The following is a 19,002-nucleotide window of genomic DNA, read 5'->3' as shown; positions in this document are numbered from 1 at the left end:
GCTGTACTGGCCCTAGAGAGATATATTTTAGATCAGTTATGGAAGAAATACTTTTACTACAGGCTTGAAAGCTCATGTGGAAACTACGTATACATGAAAAGTATCTCTATTATTAAAAAGTTCTAACGCTGTGAAAAAAAATCGAATTCTTTTTCCAAAAAGTGGTTACCCTGCTTTACATAATATACAAGGTACAAAAGAAAAATTACAGGAAAATAAAGACGTCATAATGTTATTATGTTTCAGGGAATGACTCAAATGACACAAGGACCATGGAAACAGACATTCAGGTACGATCACAACGTTGATGTGTTTATGACACACAAATGTGGCGCATATATGAAGTTGAATATTTCATATAATTTACACGTGCACTACGGAGACCGTCTGCAACGCCTGTATGCCCGCAGACCTGGCCAGTCCCCAGTACTGAGGTGGGTAAGGGTATAACACGCACCCACAGCAGTGAGGGCGTGCCTGGAGTGTGGTAAGTTGCGTTGCCGGGCCTGGTGAGAGAAGGGTTAACGTAATACTTGCTGAGTCCGGGGTGCCAGAAGTCGGAGGGTAATAATCCAAGAGCCAGGAGTCAGGGGCAGGAGAGAGCAGCGTAGTGAGGTCCAAAGCCGAGTTCAGGAGAAGCGAGGTACACGTAGTCAGACGGAGCCAAGATCAAACCAAAGGAATCCAAACAGGGCAGGGACAGGAATCAGAGCTGAGTCAGGAACAGAGCTTGGCATAGATACTGCACACAGGGGCTACAGAGAAGCTATGCAGAGCAAGGAATGAGAGGACAGAGTGGGGTTATAAGGGAAGGAGGACCAATAGAAGCAAGGGGGGGAGCAGGGGTTTGTCTGAGTGTTTGCAGGGATAGGTGCAGGTGAGGAGATAGGGGAGGAGTCCACCGCAATCGCCTGCAGCTGACGAGGGGCGGAGCCACGGTTGCGAGAGGGCTGGCAAAATGATCGGGTGCGTGCACCCTCTGCAAGGCCGCCGTGCGCGCGCACCGATCGTGTGCCTGGGCGTGCGGCGTGTGTTGCGGAGGAGCGGCTCGGCGTGGAGGAGTTAAGGGAGCGAGGGAGTGAAGGAGCGGGGAAAAAAGCAGCAGTGGGACCTGAGGTGATGGGGAGACGCTGGGAGGTGTGTGTCCCCTGATCCGTCACAGACGATAGGGTACGCACGCCTTCTGCGAAGATACCGCGCGCGCGCCTGGATGTGCGGCGTGCGCATCGGAGGAACGGCTATGCGAGAAGGGGGTGAGAGATTGAGGGAGCGGGGAACCAGGGCAGCTAGGCGCAGTGGGGTTTGAGGTAAAGGGGACGTGCTGAGAGGCACTTGTCCCCCGATCCGTTACACTGTCAAAACTCTATTACCCCACCTCTAAGTCCCACCTCTAAGTCCAACCCCCACCTCCAACCCCCACCTCCAACCCCCACCTCTAGCTCACACAGTTAAAAACAAAAGTGAAACCTGTACTCCTGCTTTTAATTGCATTAATCAGGTATTCAACATGACACAATGCATCAACATTCATTTCAAACAATAACTGTGCACCGTGTGTATGAAATCATTTAATGTTCTTTATATGGCATTTTAATGATGGCTTCAACTACTTTTCTGTACTAGAATTGTGACACAGAAATACATGGAAAAACTTGGAACATTGGTCCTTTTTCATTTTTCCTTTAATAAATCTGGGGCAATTCTTTTACATTTTGCCCCAGGTTTGAAGGTACTGTGGGACACTTTGGTAAATAACCCCCTATATGTGTTAATGGTTTCCTTGGATTCTTTCCTAGGGTGAAATCCAATATACACAACTGAATCTTCAGTCCCTTGGCCATGGCAGGAAGTAACTCCGCAGCCACTAACCAGCCAGCAGTTTGTTACTGGAAGCACAGGAAGCCTGGGACATGCATAATACCAGGAAGCCTAAACATATACAGAGATATACAGCAGCACAAGCCAATCATCAGAACCATTCAGCTGTGTGAGGAGAAGTCAAATGTACGGGCGTCACGTCCCAAAGTCTCCCAGCTGCAAAACGTGGGCAAAAACTGGTGCAAAAATCATACGTCAGATTCATCGATCAAGGAAGTCCTATTGGTTTCAATTGGAATATTTTTCATTAATCTGGTGCCGTTTCTTTGCTGGTTTTGTAGCTGGCAGATTTTCACCAATGACGGCTTATAGTTGTTTTTTTATATGTAAGAAATGTTGCTTGCTTTGCATATTCGTAATAATTTTTTGGTGCTGCTAGTCGGCTGTTTTGAAGGAATAATATAACAAAAATAAACAACATTTGAATCTAATGGTGTTATTGCTCTCCTGTATAACGCACAGCACATCAGCGGGTGTTGGTGATTATTTCCTAAACTGGTTTTCATCAATTATGTGTACTGATAACTTCGCAAACACAGGACAGATTTCTTGTTGTAATCCAGCAGTAAATATTTCTGTTTTAAAGTTGAATTAGGGAAATAATGTAAGAAATATATACAGTTTTATTGTTGGGGGTATGTAAAAAAAGGCAATATCTTAGAAAATCAACATAAAACCTTTGGTTTTTCGCCAATCAGCATTTTAAATCTTATTCTGGGTTTACTTGCGCGTTTGCATTCTGTGCGTGACACTCACAGCAACATCAAGCTATTTAGCAACAAAACGGGTGTGTTTAGGGGCGTGTCTACAGTCTTGCCTGGCCACAGCAATTAAACGCCAAAACATAGTAAATCGTTACCTACTTTATACGGGTTCACACCTACTTTTTGCCGGTTCTTTTGTCCGCTACCTCAGATGGTGGTTCAGCTTTGCAATGCACATACTCCGTTGATATTTCCTGGCAAAGGCAGGCATAGTTTTCAACTTCTTGAACTCAGTGCAGTCTTAACGCATGGGCACGCTGGGCAGTTGCCCGGGGGCCCCACGAGCATAGGGGCCCCGTGCTAATCTGTGCATAGAACAGAATTTAACACTAATTCTCCGATCACCCGCTTCAACATTCAAATCTCCCGCTAACTCTGTAGAAGGAGAAAAATGACGACTTGCAGCGGAGTTGGTGCGGCCCAGTGCACTGCTTTGCCCGGGGGCCTATAATGCTGTTAAGACGGCCCTGCTTGTACTGTAGTCCGGTGGCTGAAGAAAGAGACAAGACGTCAAGAGGAACAGATAAAGGAAGAAAAGAAGATTTAATAAGGAAAACTTAGACACATTTATTTTTTAACAGCAGATGCCAGGTATATACTGAATTGCAGTACAATATATACCTGCCTTCCTCCTTAGAATATGGCTAACGCAAGGCAGCATTACAGGTAGCTAGCGCCGCGGTACTTTATTTTAACGCTTTGTTAGCCATATGCTAATTAGGTAACCAACGGACAATGTTTTTGGTTAAAATGTAGTTAGGTAACGTCCAATTAGACACCCTGATTTAACAGAGTTCTGTGGATCTATAGCACATAACACATATAGTGCTTGTATATTGTAACCCCTTTGGCATTGCATACAGTACATGTCACACATCCTATACTCCTGTTAACTATATAATTGCGTTGATTTCTCTGATCTATCCAGTGGAGGAAATACAGACACAGTATAAGATCGGTAGTGTAGGTAACTGCTGCTGGCTGCATCTTAACATGTGTTGGCCAAAAGATTGCACTCAATGACCAGTACCTACCGTGGTGTGAAAAAGAAAGTACACCCTCTTTGAATTCTATGGTTTTACATAACAGGACATAATAACAATCATCTGTTCCCTAGGTCTTAAAATTAGGTAAATACAACCTCAGATGAACAACACATGACAAATTACACTGTGTCATGATTTATTTAACAAAAATAAAGCCAAAATGGAGAAGCTATGTGTGAACAACGAAGTACATCCTTACTGCTTCCATAGGAATTAAGATGCTAAGTAGCAGACAGGTGCTGCTAATCAAATGCCCTTGATTAATTGATTATCAGCAAGTGTGACCACCTCTATAAAAGCTGAAGTTTTAGCAGTTTGCTGGTCTGGAGCATTCAGGTTTGTGTTAACACAATGCAAAGGAGGAAAGACATCAGCAATGCTCTTAGCGAAGCAATTGTTGCTGCCCATCAATCTGGGAAGGGTTATAAGGCCATTTCCAAACAATTTAAAGTCCTTCATTCTACAGTGAGAAAGATTATTCAAAAGTGGAAAACATTCAAGACAGTTGCCAATCTTCCCAGGAGTGGACGTCCCAGCAAAACCCCAAGGTCAGACCGTGCAATGCTCAGAGAAATTGCAAAAAAAAAACAAACAAAAGTTAAATCTCAGACTCTACAGGCCTCAGTTAGCATATTAAATGTTAAAGTTCATGACAGTACAATTAGAAAAAGACTGAACAAGTATGGTTTGTTTGGAAGGGTTGCCAGGAGAAAGCCTCTTCTCTCTAAAAAGAACATGGCAGCACGGCTTAGGTTTGCAAAGTTGCATTTGAACAAACCACAAGACTTCTGGAACAATGTCCTTTGGACAGACGAGACCAAAGTGGAGATGTTTGGCCATAATGCACAGCATATCAGCACAAACACCTCATACCAACTGTCAAGCACGGTGGTGGAGGGGTGATGATTTGGGCTTGTTTTGCAGCCACAGGACCTGGGAACCTTGCAGTCATTGAGTCGACCATGAACTCCTCTGTATACCAAAGTATTCTAAAGTCAAATGTGAAGTCATCTGTCCGACAGCTAAAGCTTGGCCGAAATTGGGTCATGCAACAGGACAATGATCCCAATCACACCAGCAAATTTACAAAAGAATGGCTGAAAAAGAAAAGAATCAAGGTGTTGTAATGGCCCAATCAAAGTCCAGACTTAAACCCGATTGAAATGCTGTGGTTGGACCTTAAGAGAGCTGTGCATAAACAAATGCCCACAAACCTCAATGAACTGAAGCAACTTTGTAAAGAAGAGTAGGCCAAAATTCCTCCACAACATTGTGAGAGACTGATAAAGTCATACATAAAACGATTACTTCAAGTTATTGCTGCTAAAGGTGTTTCTACAAGCTATTAAATCATAAGGTATGCTTAGTTTTTCACACATGGCTTCTCAATTTTGGCTTTATTTTTGTAAAATTACTCATGACACGGTGTAATCTGTCATGTGTTGTTGTTCATCTGAGGTTGTATTTACCTACTTTTTAGACATGCTAAGGAACAGATGATTGTTATTATATCCTGATATGTAAAACCATAGAATTCAAAGAGGGTGTACTTTCTTTTTCACACAACTGCATAAGAAGAAAAAACATATAGAAATGTATCAAATAATTAATTATTTTTGATGTGCAATGGCCCCATGCGTATCCAAAATAACAAATTGTTTGATTTATTGAAATTTTGATTTAATTCATTTTTTTTTTTAATTGTGTCCCCGGTTTTTACATTGGGAAATCTGCTCACCCTAGCATTGGGGCGTCTTTGTTTACTGCTGTATATTCACATAAAGCTGAAGACTAAGATTTTTCTGCTAAGGAAATAACCTGGGTGTTCATACAGGAGGATGTGTTGAAGCCTCAGTACTTGTAGGGTGTGAGTATTTCTGGAGAAGCAAAGCGAAGTTAAGCAGATCGCTGCACATCTGAAGAACCACATCTTCCCTGCAGTGCAGACATGAATCTTCTCAATGTTCTCCTGTTCTGTAAAGGTAAGAGCATAGCAGCCAGTCATTCAGCTCTATGTTAGAAATGTGATATTGCATAAATCCCTTTATTGAAGGAGATAAAGAATGACAGCAAGTCATTACATAATGATGAGGCATTGAAGCATTGGCCATATAAATCAATACATTACATTATCAATAGGGCTGGGTTCAATCTAGTCATATATACATCAAGGCATGATAAAAATATGAAAAATCACAAACAATATTACATAAAGCAAACTAAATTGACCTGCTAAATGTGCTGCTAATTGAACATCTGTAAAACGATGCTGCAAGTTGCATAATTAAGTAGTAGAATAAGAACGAACATCTTTATTTCTAATGAGTTATTTTTTTTACCAAAGGTCTGTTCTTCACTATTTCTTAATTGTAATTATAACACTTCATAATACTTCACCCAGTCATATTATTTCATTTCATTGCTGTTTTACAGGCATGTTTCAGGGGTCCCACTTGATTAAATGTAAAATGGAGCTGTAGCAACAGTAAGGGTCCTATTTATTAAACAGGGTTATATGCCTGGAGGTACCTGTCAGTCCATTCACAGAGTATGGCACCTGGCATATGTCTAAACAAGATAAACTATATTTACTAAATGTTTAGTAAGGTTTGTGGACCTGTCTGAGATGCAGCAAATGTAATAAGTGGTATTTTTTTATTTGCATCACAAAAATATACAGAAACTCACATTTTAGCGTTTTCCTCCTCAAATCTTTATTACTAAACAGTAGACAGACAACAAAAAATGCCTCTAGTACATTTTTTTCTTTTTTTTTTTGCCATTGCAAAGTGTCTGATCCAAATGAATATTGTGTCTCTCTCATCATATCTCCAATAACAAATCCCCTCACTGAGCTCTGCTAAAACCTAAATACTTCTTATACTGATGTAGATGAGCTGCATGGAAGGTAACATGTTCCTCTATTCTATCATAGCGACTTTTGCCGAATACCAAGATAAAACGATATATCCTAATAATTAGGCTCCAAGCTCGCAGCCACCACAGCTCACCTGTAATCTCCCTCTCACAGCTACACCTTGTCTTCTCTAGCATCTTTACCTCTTCCTTTATATTGGAAGCTCCTCCAAGCTTAGAACTTTCTGTTAGATGTAATTGCTACAGTATATTTATAATATGCTTGTGTTGTTTTTTTATCCCTAATAGTATTGCGCTGCCAAATATGCTGATATCTAGAAAATGAACAATATTGACAATATTAAACATTGTATTTTGCAGTGGTAGTTTCTAAGATGGTTCTGTATCAACCTCAGGAGGTCCAGTTCATTGATGTTAATGACACAGCAGAGCTCTCTTGTGAATGCAGTGAACCATTGGATGGGGGAATTCGTGTTTTCTGGTACCAGAGGATTTGGAGAATGGGAGAAGCTCCAATTTTCATTTTAATTACATCTTGCTCAGACAACAAGAACAAACATAAATATTTATGTGAATCTAATAATGCCAACAGCGTTACTCTGCGGATATACAATGTTCAGAGGAACGACTCTGGGGTATATTACTGTGCATTTCTGTATGTATCAATACTGATCTTTGCTAATGGGACAACTCTAATTGCTGGAGGTAAGATATATGTTCTGTGCTAATAGCACATCGTCCAATAAAGATGGTTTTGAGGTTATTCTCTCAGGTTAATTATTAATTAAGACATTCATTTCATTACTTAAATAGAATACATTGCATATCAAGTTTGTATCTTTTTTTTAAACTACTCTTTGCATTTAAAACATACTAATGACTTATCATTATAAAGAATACATAAGTATCTCTTAGTTGGCACCCAATTCTTCTCATTCTCAGGTCAAAAGCTTTAAACAGAATAATTACTTCTTTTGAAAATGTTTTTAAATCCTGTAAAGAAAAAAAAACACAGAGAGCTTGAGTGGAACAACCAAAAAGCAACAAGAATCTGGTTAAAAGGACAATTTTAATGATAGAAAAAATGCATTATCACATAGAACTGCTACGCATGCAATACAGAATCTTTTTTACTTGTCGAACTGTAGCTCTTGTCTGCTCATGTTACATGTAAAATACAGCTGTCTGTCGTTCTCATCTTATAAAAGTTACTTTATTTTTAATGTGCTTCATTTCATCCCTCATGCGACCAACTCCAAGACAGTTACACAGGGAACAGCTCCGTACAGCTGCTGGGACCGTCTCACACCACCTCTCTCAGCACATCTGTCCAGCTGGCTTGTGTAGTGCGGGCAGCTCATCACACAGTCCATGTGGCTTGGGTCATATCTGGGACTCCCCATAAGGGCAGGATGATTGCTATGGAAGAACCAGGTGGAACATGGACTTTCCTTAACCACATCACAGTGCCCACAGAGGCCTGGCCCCATGGGGAGAGTTTGACTTGTGAAGTTTGGTTCAATTCCTCTGGCAGCAGCATTCACAGAATAGGGCCGCACACAGGTAATATGCTCCTTACTCTTTGCTGTGCTTATTTACTTTTAGTGTGAAATAAATTAATGGGTCTGCATATACAGTATTATATACATATTTACTGTATTTATCTCTATAGCACCATCTGTGTACTGTACATAGCGCGTCACAGCAGGAACAGACACAACAAAATAATATGAGACAAAATGGGAATAAGTGCTTCAAACATAAAAGTAACATTAGGGAAAGGAGTCACACTCCCTGCCCGGAAGTGCAATCTCCAATATACAGTTATACTGCTTGTAAGCTGCTATCTTTCATCACCAATCATACTGTGTTTCATACTATTTAGGTGAATTAGAAATAAATAATCATTAGAATCTAACTGACATTACATGATACACATTAGAAATTATACATCTCCATTTTGGATATCTTCATGAAGATACCAGGAGGCTGAAACCTTTCATGCAACCAATAATATACATCTGATATTTATCTACATAACTGCAAATGTACAGAAAATATCTAGCACTGTATCACTTTATTACACAGAGACCCCGTATGGATTATTTCATTAACTGGAGACGCACTAACTCTATAGGTAAAAGGCCTGTCCTTTAAGTGATTTTTGGAAGTTTTACCCTAGTACTGAGAATGTTTTATGTATCATACTGGCAGTAAATTGAACATGATAGATTGTGGATTTAACAAACCAAATAACATTGAGATAACATCAGCAACATTTCAAGCAGTTAGCGTGATTTTGGGGGTTGAACCCCTTCTGTACGTGACATGCTTCTGCAAGAGAGCAGCACCAGATTTATCAGTATTTGCAGGCTCAGAAACAGAATGTAATCCATCAAATGCTTATTTCCAGTTTTGCACCAGGAAAGAACAGGACCAGTTTAACGAAAGATTATTCATAGTTTAGTTTCATTCATTTTAATGCGTGGGGTTTGTTTTAATGAACTGATAAAATAACTGTTATCCCACGATTGTGCCCTTCTGGTCGATTCACAGCTGCAGGCGTTGATGGGTTCGCCTCTAGATGTTCTGTCTTTCTGAGACCTGTGCTAACCTTGAGTCTTCTGCTGCTGTTGATTCTCTCTGCATATCTCTCCTGCACTTTCATGCGACCAGGTAAAAAACGTTGTGCTGGTAACCTAATTCCTGTAGCGTACCTTAATACACTTGGTGGTGTGTTGCTATTCTCAGTAACTTGGCCTTGCTGACAATTGTGTATGTTTCTAAGATACAATTAATGTTCAAGCGTCACTAAATATTGTTATATTAGCATTGCACACATAACGCAAGTAACATGAACAGTACACAAAGGGCATGTAGTTTGTAAACTGTATAGTGATTAAGTGTCTATATAACTCATAAGACTTCCAGACGGGGCAATGTAATAAGCAGAGCCTGGTGTAGGCAGAGTAGGGACTGCATCAATATATTAGAAATGATAACAATTCTACAATCTGATGCATAACATTACCGTAGCAAACAGATTGTACGAGTCAGAGAGCGTCAGATGGAGACTTGTGAATTACATGTATATATTAGTTAAACAGATTTCAGGTACCCCTCTTTTTTTGATACTTTTGATGTTATAAATTGTTTTATTAACTTTCAGTATTTTTGTGGTTATATCGACCCAACAAACACACAACCCCAGCAAGCTCTAACCCCAGAACCCACCACACACACACACACACACACACACACACACACACACACACACACACACACACACACACACACACACACACACACACACCACACACACACACACACACACACACACACACTACTGAGCATGGACAAATGTATACAACAAAAGACAGAAAAGCCCAATGCTACATTCAATTTGACAAAATGTTTAGTAATTCATATATAATTAAATACTTCAATAATAATATTCTAGCATCAGTTGTTTGGAGGTTAGTGGTCCCACCTCCAGGGTTTAAGCTCACCCCTCCCCACTTTTTAAAGTAAGGATTTTTTTTCATTTTGCTGTATGGATAGACTAACTGCAGTCATTCTCCCTCCAACAGAGGTAAAAGAGAAGTTACACAGTTTAGTGTTAGGACCTGAAAATGTGGTTATGCCTGTAAGGAATCCGCTCCTGGGTTTGGCCGAAACCTTTTCCTTACAGAAATATGCAGCTTCTAGACAACTCCCATTGAACCTGCAATCAATAATCACCTGCTCCTGCAATTAGACTGCAGCCTGCTTCTTGCTGCCTCCTATGCAGCTCTGCCTCATTGGCTGTCTGTTCTATTTAACGCCTGCCCTGCCCACCAGGAAGTTACTGAAAATAGACTTTCTAGTAACTGTGCTTGCCACAGCACCTCTGTTTGGCCTGCCTTGGCCTTCTTGCCATTGCTCCTAGTTACTCGCAGACCCCGCCGTGCCCGCCGCGGTTACTCCTGCATATCCCTCCTGCAGAGGCCTGGCATCAGTGTTCCTGTTACCTGCTGCATATTCTTCTTGCAGAGGCCTGCATCAGTGTTCCTGTTACCTATCTGCATTTCCCTCCTGCAGAGGCCTGCATCGGTGTTCCTGTTACCTATCTGCATTTCCCTCTGCAGAGGCCTGCATCAGTGTTCCTGTTACCTGCTGCATATTCTTCTTGCAGAGGCCTGCATCAGTGTTCCTGTTACCTGCTGCATATCCCTCCTGCAGACGCCTGCATCAGTGTTCCTGTTACCTACTGCTATCTCCTGCTTCCAGTGGCCTCCGCTACTCACAGCTGTACCCGGCTAGGGAGTGCTGTTTTGTGCTGAAGCACTGGATCCCTGTTCCTGTTCCTTCTACATTGAAGCACCTTTGCTCTAGCATCCTGTTGCCGAACCCCAGCAGGGATATCGTTTACCCAGCCTTCTCTAATCCTGACCCCGGCTTGTCCACGGATTATCCTGCCTTCTCAAGTCCCGACCCGGCTATGTTTGACCACGGAATTCGCAACCCGGATCCGGCTTCGTGGTCTAAGGTCGGTGTATATCTATCCCCCACCTCAGTCCCGCGGTCCGGTCCAGGTTTGTGGTGAGCATAACTGTTACAATGCCTTGACGTTGGCGCAGGCTTATAACGCTTTTGCCAAAGGGCTTAACTAAATGATCTTATTCATGAGAATATTATTATTGAAGTATTTAACTATATATTAATTACTATATATTTTGTCAAATTGGATGTAGCATTGGGCTTTTCGGTCTTTTGTTGTATATCGACCTAATAGAAAGATATATTTTATATGGGTTATGGGGAACAGAATCGCTTCTCCGTGTTTGAAAGCTCACGTGAAAACTATTATTTTCTATAATCACTTCTTTTCTTAAAAAGTTCTCTCAACCTGGAGAAAAAAAATCTAAATTACGGTATTTTTTCAAAAAGGGATTCCACTGCTTTGCATAAAAGATAAGATAATAATTACAGGAAAATAAAGATCACATTATTTTATTATATTTCAGAATGACGCAAGTGACTTAAGGACCAGGGAAACAGACTTTCAGGGACAGTCACAATGAAATAAATCATATTTTACAGAGGCAGTCCAAGCGACATTTTTTATTTGTTTTATATATGCAGCCTTTGATTACCTGTATTGAAAACTAAATACCTAAGCTGCCGATTGAGTCATTCTCCTATGATCGATCAGCAATGATCCTTCTTCCCAGGGTTCACTAAATGGCTGCCTTCCAGTTCAGGAACGGAACCTTTCATTTAAGCAGTGTTCCTATGGGAAAACGTGTTTTCGCTTTAAGACGTTTCGCTATCTAACGCCATTTTTGAGTAACGCATTGTGTCGGATAACCGAGGACTGCCTGTATTACTAAAGGTAACATTATCTATTGAGGGCAAAAGAACGGGTGCGCAGTCTCATCCAGGGAGGGATATATATGTAAAAACAAGAAGATCACCTTAGTACAATAGAGTACATAAAGGGAGGAGAATTCCAATTAGAACACAGAAGTAATCCCAATCACATTTATTGTGAGTGATAAAAGCCTTGTGGTTATTTAAGAGTCACCAACTTAAGTCGCAGATTGGTCAGGAAAACGATAAGGAGATGTTCAGGACATGGAAGAGAGGACACAGAATATAGTGCAGATTGTTTTATATTAATAAAACTAGCTGAGAGACCCGGCGTTGCCCGGGATGTAAATGCGTAATAGGTAGTATTATTTATAATCGTGGAACAATAGGTGACTGTTTGTTGTAAAGGTTGGATAATAATATTGAAAAGAAAGATGGAAGAAAATGTAATACGATGTTGTATAAAAATGGTTTATTGTAACCACACCACAGTACAATGTATATTTTGGTGCCATAAGTGATGTAAAAATCTGAGTCGTGTGTCCTGCTAGGGTGTGAAGCGGCGGGTGGCGCGTGGGTTGTGAGTGCTGTGTGCGTGGGGGGTCCTGCTAGGGTGTGAGGCGGCGGGTGGTGCGTGGTTGTGAGTGCTGTCTGTGAGTGGGGGTCCTGCTAGGGTGTGAGGCGGCGGGTGGCGCGTGGGTTGTGAGTGCTGTCTGTGAGTGGGGGTCCTGCAAGGGTGTGAGGCGGCGGCTGGCGCGTGGGTTGTGAGTGCTGTCTGTGAGTGGGGGGTCCTGCTAGGGTGTGAGGCGGTGGGTCAGTGATGTCGGTGCGTAGGGGCGGGAGGCAGCAGGTGTGTGTGGCGGCAGGTATGTGTCGAGTGTGGCGGGTGTCTGTTGAGTGCGTGCAGCGGCTGTGAGGCGGTGGGTGAAAGGCAGAGGCGGCCGGAGGTAAGGGCGGGTGAAAGGCAGAGGCGGGGGTGGGGAGGCGGTAAGGCGGGCATGAAGGCGAAGGGCGGCGGGAAGGGGAGGGAGGGGGTGGAGGAGGGGGGCAAGGGGTGGAGGGGGGCAAGGGGTGGAGGAGGGGGGCAAGGGGTGGAGGAGGGGGGCAAGGGGTGGAGGAGGGGGGCAAGGGGTGGAGGAGGGGGGAAGGGTTAGAGGAGGGGGGGGAAGGGTTAGAGGAGGGGGGGGAAGGTTAGAGGAGGGGGGGGGAAGGGTTAGAGGAGGGGGGGGGAGGGTTAGAGGAGGGGGGGGGAAGGGTTAGAGGAGGGGGGGGAAGGGTTAGAGGAGGGGGGGAAGGGTTAGAGGAGGGGGGGAAGGGTTAGAGGAGGGGGGAAGGGTTAGAGGAGGGGGGGGAAGGGTTAGAGGAGGGGGGGGGAAGGGTTAGAGGAGGGGGGGAAGGGTTAGAGGAGGGGGGGGAAGGGTTAGAGGAGGGGGGGGAAGGGTTAGAGGAGGGGGTGGAAGTGTGGGAGGGGGTGGGAGGGGAAAGGGGAAAAAGAGGTGGAGGGGGGGAAGAGGAGCGGAGGGGGGGGTGGAAAGGGAGCGGAGGGGGGGTGAAGGGGAGCGGGGGGGGGGAAGGGGAGCGGGGGGGGGGAAGGGGAGCGGGGGGGGGGGGAAGGGGAGCGGGGGGGGGGGGAAGGGGAGCGGGGGGGGAAGGGGAGCGGGGGGGGGGAGGGGAGAAGTGGTGGGAAGGGGGAGGAGGGGGGAGGTGGTGGAAAGGGGGAGAAGGGGGGAGGTGGTGGGAAGGGGGAGAAGGGGGGAGGTGTGGGAAGGGGGGAGGTGGTGGGAAGGAGGAGGAGGGGGAAGGTGGTGGAAAGGGAGAGAAGGGGGGATGTGGTGGGAAGGGGAGGAGGGGGAAGGTGGTGGGAAGGGGGAGGAGGGGGTAGGTGGTGGGAAGGGGAAGGTGGTGGGAAGGGGAGGAGGGGGGAGGTGGTGGGAAGGGGGGGAGGGTGGAGGTGGTGGGAAGGGGGAAGGTGGTGGGAAGGGGAGGAGGGGGGAGGTGGTGGGAAGGGGGGGAGGGTGGAGGTGGTGGGAAGGGGGGGAGGTGGTGGAAGGGGGGGAGGTGGTGGGGATGGGGGGGAGGTGGTGAAAGGGGGGAGGTGGTGGGAAGGGGGGGAGGTGGGAAGGGGGAGGCGGAGGGAAGGCGGGGGGTGGGAGGCGGTGGGAAGGCGGGGGGTGGGAGGCGGTGGGAAGGCGGGGGGTGGGAGGAGGTGGGAAGGCGGGGGGTGGGAGGCGGTGGGATGGCGGGGGTGGGAGGCGGTGGGAAGGGGGGTGGGAGGCGGTGGGAAGGGGGTGGGAGGCGGTGGGAAGGGGGGGGAGGTGGTGGGAAGGGGGGAGGGAGGCGGTGGGAAGGGGGGGGAGGTGGTGGGAAGGGGGGTGGGAGGCGGTGGGAAGGGGGGGTGGGAGGCGGTGGGAAGGGGGGGGAGGCGGTGTGAAGGGGGGGAGGCGGTGGGAAGGGGGGGAGGCGGTGGGAAGGGGGGGGGAGGCGGTGGAAAGGGGGGGGGGAGGCGGTGGGGAAGGGGGGGGGAGGCGGTGGGAAGGGGTGGGGGAGGCGGTGGGAAGGGGTGGAGGGAGGCGGTGGGAAGGGGGGCTGGGAGGCGGTGGGAAGGGGGGGGGAGGCGGTGGGAAGGGGGGGGAGGCGGTGGGAAGGGGGGGGGAGGCGGTGGGAAGGGGGGGGCGGTGGGAAGGGGGGGGCGGTGGGAAGGGGGGAGGCGGTGGGAAGGTGGAGGGGAGGCGGTGGGAAGGGGGGGGAGGCGGTGGGAAGGATGGGAGGCGGTGGGAAGGGGGGGGAGGCGGTGGAAGGGGGGGGCGGTGGGAAGGGGGGGAGGCGGTGGGAAGGGGGGTGGAGGGGAGGTGAAGGGGGGGTGGGAGGGAGGTGAAGGTGGGGGGGTGGAGGGGGTTGGTGGAGGGGAGGTGAAGGGGGGGGTGGAGGGGAGGTGAAGGGGGGGGAGTGGAAGGGAGGTGAAGGGGGGGGTAGAAGGGGGGGGGGTGGAAGGGAGGTGGTGAAGGGGGGGGTGGAGGGGAGGTGGAGGGGGGGAGGTAAATGGGGAGGTGAAGGGGGGTGGAAGGGAGAAGTGGAGTGAGGGGAGGTGAAAGGGGGTGAGGGGAGGTGATGGGGGGTGAGGGGTGGGTGAGGGGAGGTGAAGGCCGCTCACTCACCCATCCGGCAGGTCCCACGTGGATCTGAGGCGGGAGGCAGCGTGTTGTGGCCGCTCTCCCGCTGTGTCCCGGGCGCTCGCTCGCTCCCCGCTGACTGTAGCGGCGCCGGGGGGGGGGGGGGTATCGGGGAGACACTGACACTGGAGGGGAGGTGAAGGGGAGGTGAAGGCCGCTCACTCACCCATCCGGCAGGTCCCACGTGGATCTGAGGCGGGAGGCAGCGTGTTGTGGCCGCTCCCCCGCTGTGTCCCGGGCGCCACCATCTTGGGCACTCGGCGCCGCGAGGCAGCCTGCCTGGCCACTGGCTGTTCCCCCGCCGGGGAGGGGGCCGGGCATGTATATGTGTGTGGGGGGGGGGGAGAGGTGGGAGATATAGAGGGGGGGTCTCACACGGCCGCTGACACTGGGTGGGGGGGGGGGGGGGCGCTGAAGGGCTAATAATAGTGTCCCGCTGACTGTAGCGGCGCCGGGGGAGGGGGGGGGGTCGGGGTGAAAGCGCGGGAGACACGGGGAGAGGAGGAGGTGCGCGCGGGTGCTGCTAACACTGTGAGCCCCGTGTGTGTGTGTGTGTGTGTGTGTGTCCGTGTCCGTGTGTGTGTGTGTGTGTCCCTGTGTGTGTGTGTGTGTGTGTGTGTGTCCCTGTGTGTGTGTGTGTGTGTGTGTCCCTGTGTGTGTGTGTGTGTGTGTGTCCCTGTGTGTGTCCCTGTGTGTGTCCCTGTGTGTGTCCTTTGGCCCGTCACTCCGCCTCAGGCCAATGAGAGGTGTGCGGGGGCGGGCGGGCCAAGGGACCAATGAGATTTCCCCTAGGGACACCGGACATCCAGGCAGGCAGGCAGGCATGCATGCAGGCAGGCAGGCAAACATACAGTGCTTTCACTAATATAGTATAAGACATATACAAAGCAACAATAGCACTCACTAACATAGACGGCTTTGAGCAGTGGGACCACCCTGGGATCAGACAGCGAGGGGAAGTCCAAAAAACTCCTTTTCTCTCAAGGTAAACTTCGCGGCGGCCGTCCACAGCTGTCCACCAGATGCAAGGAGTTAATCCTGGATGGTCAATCTCTCGTTAAACACTAATGCTCGGCACACCTCCCAGTAGTTTGAAGAGCCACTCTTTTGTTCACAACATGATCTATTGTTACAGTTTGCAGCGCAAAGTGCTGGGAACATTGGCAGAAAATGATCACAAACAGGAAAGTGTTACAAAGATCTTGCACTGCTGGGGACATGTAATAAAACCTGCTATAGAAATCAAAGGATGCTCATTGTGTTAAAACGCATACAAATGGCATTGAGTTGACTAATAAAAAAAACCGCAGGAAGTATTATCTAATACTACAGTATTATCTAATACTACACAACTGATTTATTTAAAAACAAACGTGGGGTATGGTACGGATTGCTTCTTGAAGTGAACCACCTGTCACTACTAATTACACGTTTGTACTATTCAACGTTTCACCTCTAACGTCGTATTGGCTTAGTACCTCCAGCTAAAATGGTAAATAATTTATACCATGTTCTTAGTGACATTTAAATAAGATCCTTAAGATTTAAATCATTCCTTGCTGAATGAACATGCAGAATAAAGAATGGCTCGCTACTCAGGCAGCAACAGGTTACTCACTGGATTGTGCAGAGTGGTTTGGCCTTTATGGGGGGGGGGGGGGGGTGATGTACAAACGAGTTTTACTCCAGTTTTGCAGCTTGATAAATAGACCCTGTAGACCAGGGGTGGCCAACACCAGTGCTCAGTCATTCTGACTGAGCCACTGATTGAGCCACCTGTGCTGAAGCAGGGATATTCTAAAACCTGACTTGTTGGTGGCCCTTGAGGGACTGGAGTTGGCCATCTGTAGACCAGGGGTACGCAAAGTTTTGGCGCTGCCCCCCCCCCCCCCCGTGTAACAGCCCCAGCGCTCGCGCCCCCCCCCCCCCTTCTCTGTGACCTGGCGTCAAATTACGCAGCGGGTCATGTGATGTGACATCACATGACCCGCAGCGTCATTTGATGCAACATTGCCATGGCGATGCGTCCAGAAGACTACAGAACCCTGGTAATCCTGCGCCCCCCTGTTTGTGCACCCTTGCTGTAGACCCATTACAGTTTTTCCTTTAATAAATCTGCAATTCTTTTACAATTTGCCCCAGGTTTGAAGGTACTGTGGGACACTTTGGTAAATATCCCCCTATATGTGTTAATGGTTTCATTGGATTCTTTCCTAGGGGGAAGTCCAATATGCACAACTGAATCTTCATTCCCTTGGCCATGGCAGGAAGTCACTCCGCAGCCACTAACCAGCCAGCAGTTTGTTACTGGAAGCACAGGAAGCCTGGGACATGCATAATACCAGGAAGCCTAAACATATACAGAGATATACAGCAGCACAAGCCAATCATCAGAACCATTCAGCTGTGTGAGGAGAAGTCAAATGTATGGGCGTCACGTCCCAAAGTCTCCCGGCTGCAAAACGTGGGCAAAAACTGGTGCAAAAACATGCCAGATTCATCAATCAAGGAAGTCCTATTGGTTTCAATTGGAATATTTTGCATTAATATACAGTATCCCTTTCTTTGTCAGTTTTGTAGCTGGGAGATTTTATCCAGCGAATGCCTATACCGTAGTTTTTCTTTATTTATTTTTTATGAATGAGGTACGTTGCCTGCTTTGCATATTCATATTAACCTTTTTGGCTAGAATAATTGAAGCATTGGATAAAAATAAACAATATTTGAATGTAATAATGTTCTCTTGAATAGCTCACACCCCATCAGCAGGTGTTGGAGAATACTTCCTAATCTTTCTTTTGATATATTGTACTGTATGTACTTAGACCTCTGTAGAGCAGTGTTTTAACCCAGGACACATTTATTTTTGTTAATGCATCAATACTGCTCGTTTCTGTTTTAAAGGGAATTTGGGAAATAAAAATGTAAGAAATCTGTATCGTTTAATTGCTAATGAAAGTATTAAATGTATTGTGGTTATCTTGTAATTGTTTTGTCGCCGATACATAATTTTTCACTTTATACCATACTTTCTTCCTAAAATTCAATAAAATATTTTACAGATAAACAGGGCATAAAAAAAATGAAATAATTCATTTGTTTGCATTAAACCTGCTGCTGTTGATAATACAAAATAGCTGCAATAGCTCCATGTAATGCAGTGTGTGTGAAGCAAAACTGACACAAAGGAGGCTATTCACTTAGTGCTGGGGTGGCCAACTCCAGTCCTCAAGGGCCACCAACAGGTCAGGTTTTTAACGGACATGCCTGCTTCAGTGAACAGAGCAACCTGTGCTGAAACAGGGATATCGCTATTACCTGGCTTATTGGTGGCCTTCAAGGGCTGGAGTTGGCCACTCCTGACTTAGGGGCTGTTTTTAGCGTTATCACCTACATGCTGATGCATGGTTTGTAATAAATAGGAAAATGCGGTGCGTTTGTATCAGATTTCCGAATAGACTAGTAATCTTACTTGAATTTGTTGACATAAAATGACAATAAATGTAGTGAGAGCACAAGGCATATTTTTTTTTAAATACATCTGTTCTGTAGTATTATGTCATACTTACTGTTTTTTTTATCATTCAATTCTTAATGCAATTTTTTATGAGTTTGTAACACTTCCCTATTTGTGGTCATTTGTTGCCAATGTTCCCAGCAGTTTGAGTTGCAAACTGTAACAATAGATAATGTTACCATAGTAATATAAGAATACATTGTAGCTGCTGAGTTACATGACTGAAGGATTGATTGAAATGGAAAGGCGGCCATTTAGTGAACCCTGGGAAGCAGAATCTTTGCTGATCAATCACAGAAGAACTATTAGAACGGCAGCTTACGTCATTCATTTTCAATAAAGGTAATCAATGGCTTCACATATTTTTTTTAATTTTCTTTAACGTGCCACGATGACTG

At 46.2% G+C, this 19,002-nt stretch overlaps 1 protein-coding gene across 1 annotated transcript; it reads left to right on the top strand.

Annotated features, from left to right (window-relative positions):
- Window positions 1–7,057: 7,057 nt before the first annotated feature.
- Window positions 7,058–18,148, top strand: LOC142498959 (immunoglobulin alpha-2 heavy chain-like). Its single transcript, XM_075607646.1, has 4 exons — window positions 7,058–7,270; window positions 7,826–8,128; window positions 9,122–9,241; window positions 17,305–18,148. The coding sequence occupies exons 1-4, from the start codon at window positions 7,066–7,068 to the stop codon at window positions 17,424–17,426; spliced, it is 750 nt and encodes a 249-aa protein (XP_075463761.1). The 5' UTR covers window positions 7,058–7,065; the 3' UTR covers window positions 17,427–18,148.
- The last annotated feature ends 854 nt before the right edge of the window (window positions 18,149–19,002 follow it).

The sequence above is a fragment of the Ascaphus truei genome, chromosome 7 (genome assembly GCF_040206685.1).
Source record: "Ascaphus truei isolate aAscTru1 chromosome 7, aAscTru1.hap1, whole genome shotgun sequence".
NCBI classification, from domain to species: domain Eukaryota; kingdom Metazoa; phylum Chordata; class Amphibia; order Anura; family Ascaphidae; genus Ascaphus; species Ascaphus truei.
This window is presented reverse-complemented; position numbering and strand designations above follow the sequence as displayed.

Bases quoted from the DNA above. Each gene is read 5' to 3' on its own strand.
- LOC142498959 (XM_075607646.1), top strand. From the start codon at position 7,066: ATGGGAGAAGCTCCAATTTTCATTTTAATTACATCTTGCTCAGACAAC. The intron at 8,129-9,121 runs GTAATATGCTCC...GTCGATTCACAG, and splicing joins CAGAATAGGGCCGCACACAG to CTGCAGGCGTTGATGGGTTC. The intron at 9,242-17,304 runs GTAAAAAACGTT...ATTCTTTCCTAG, and splicing joins CTGCACTTTCATGCGACCAG to GGGGAAGTCCAATATGCACA.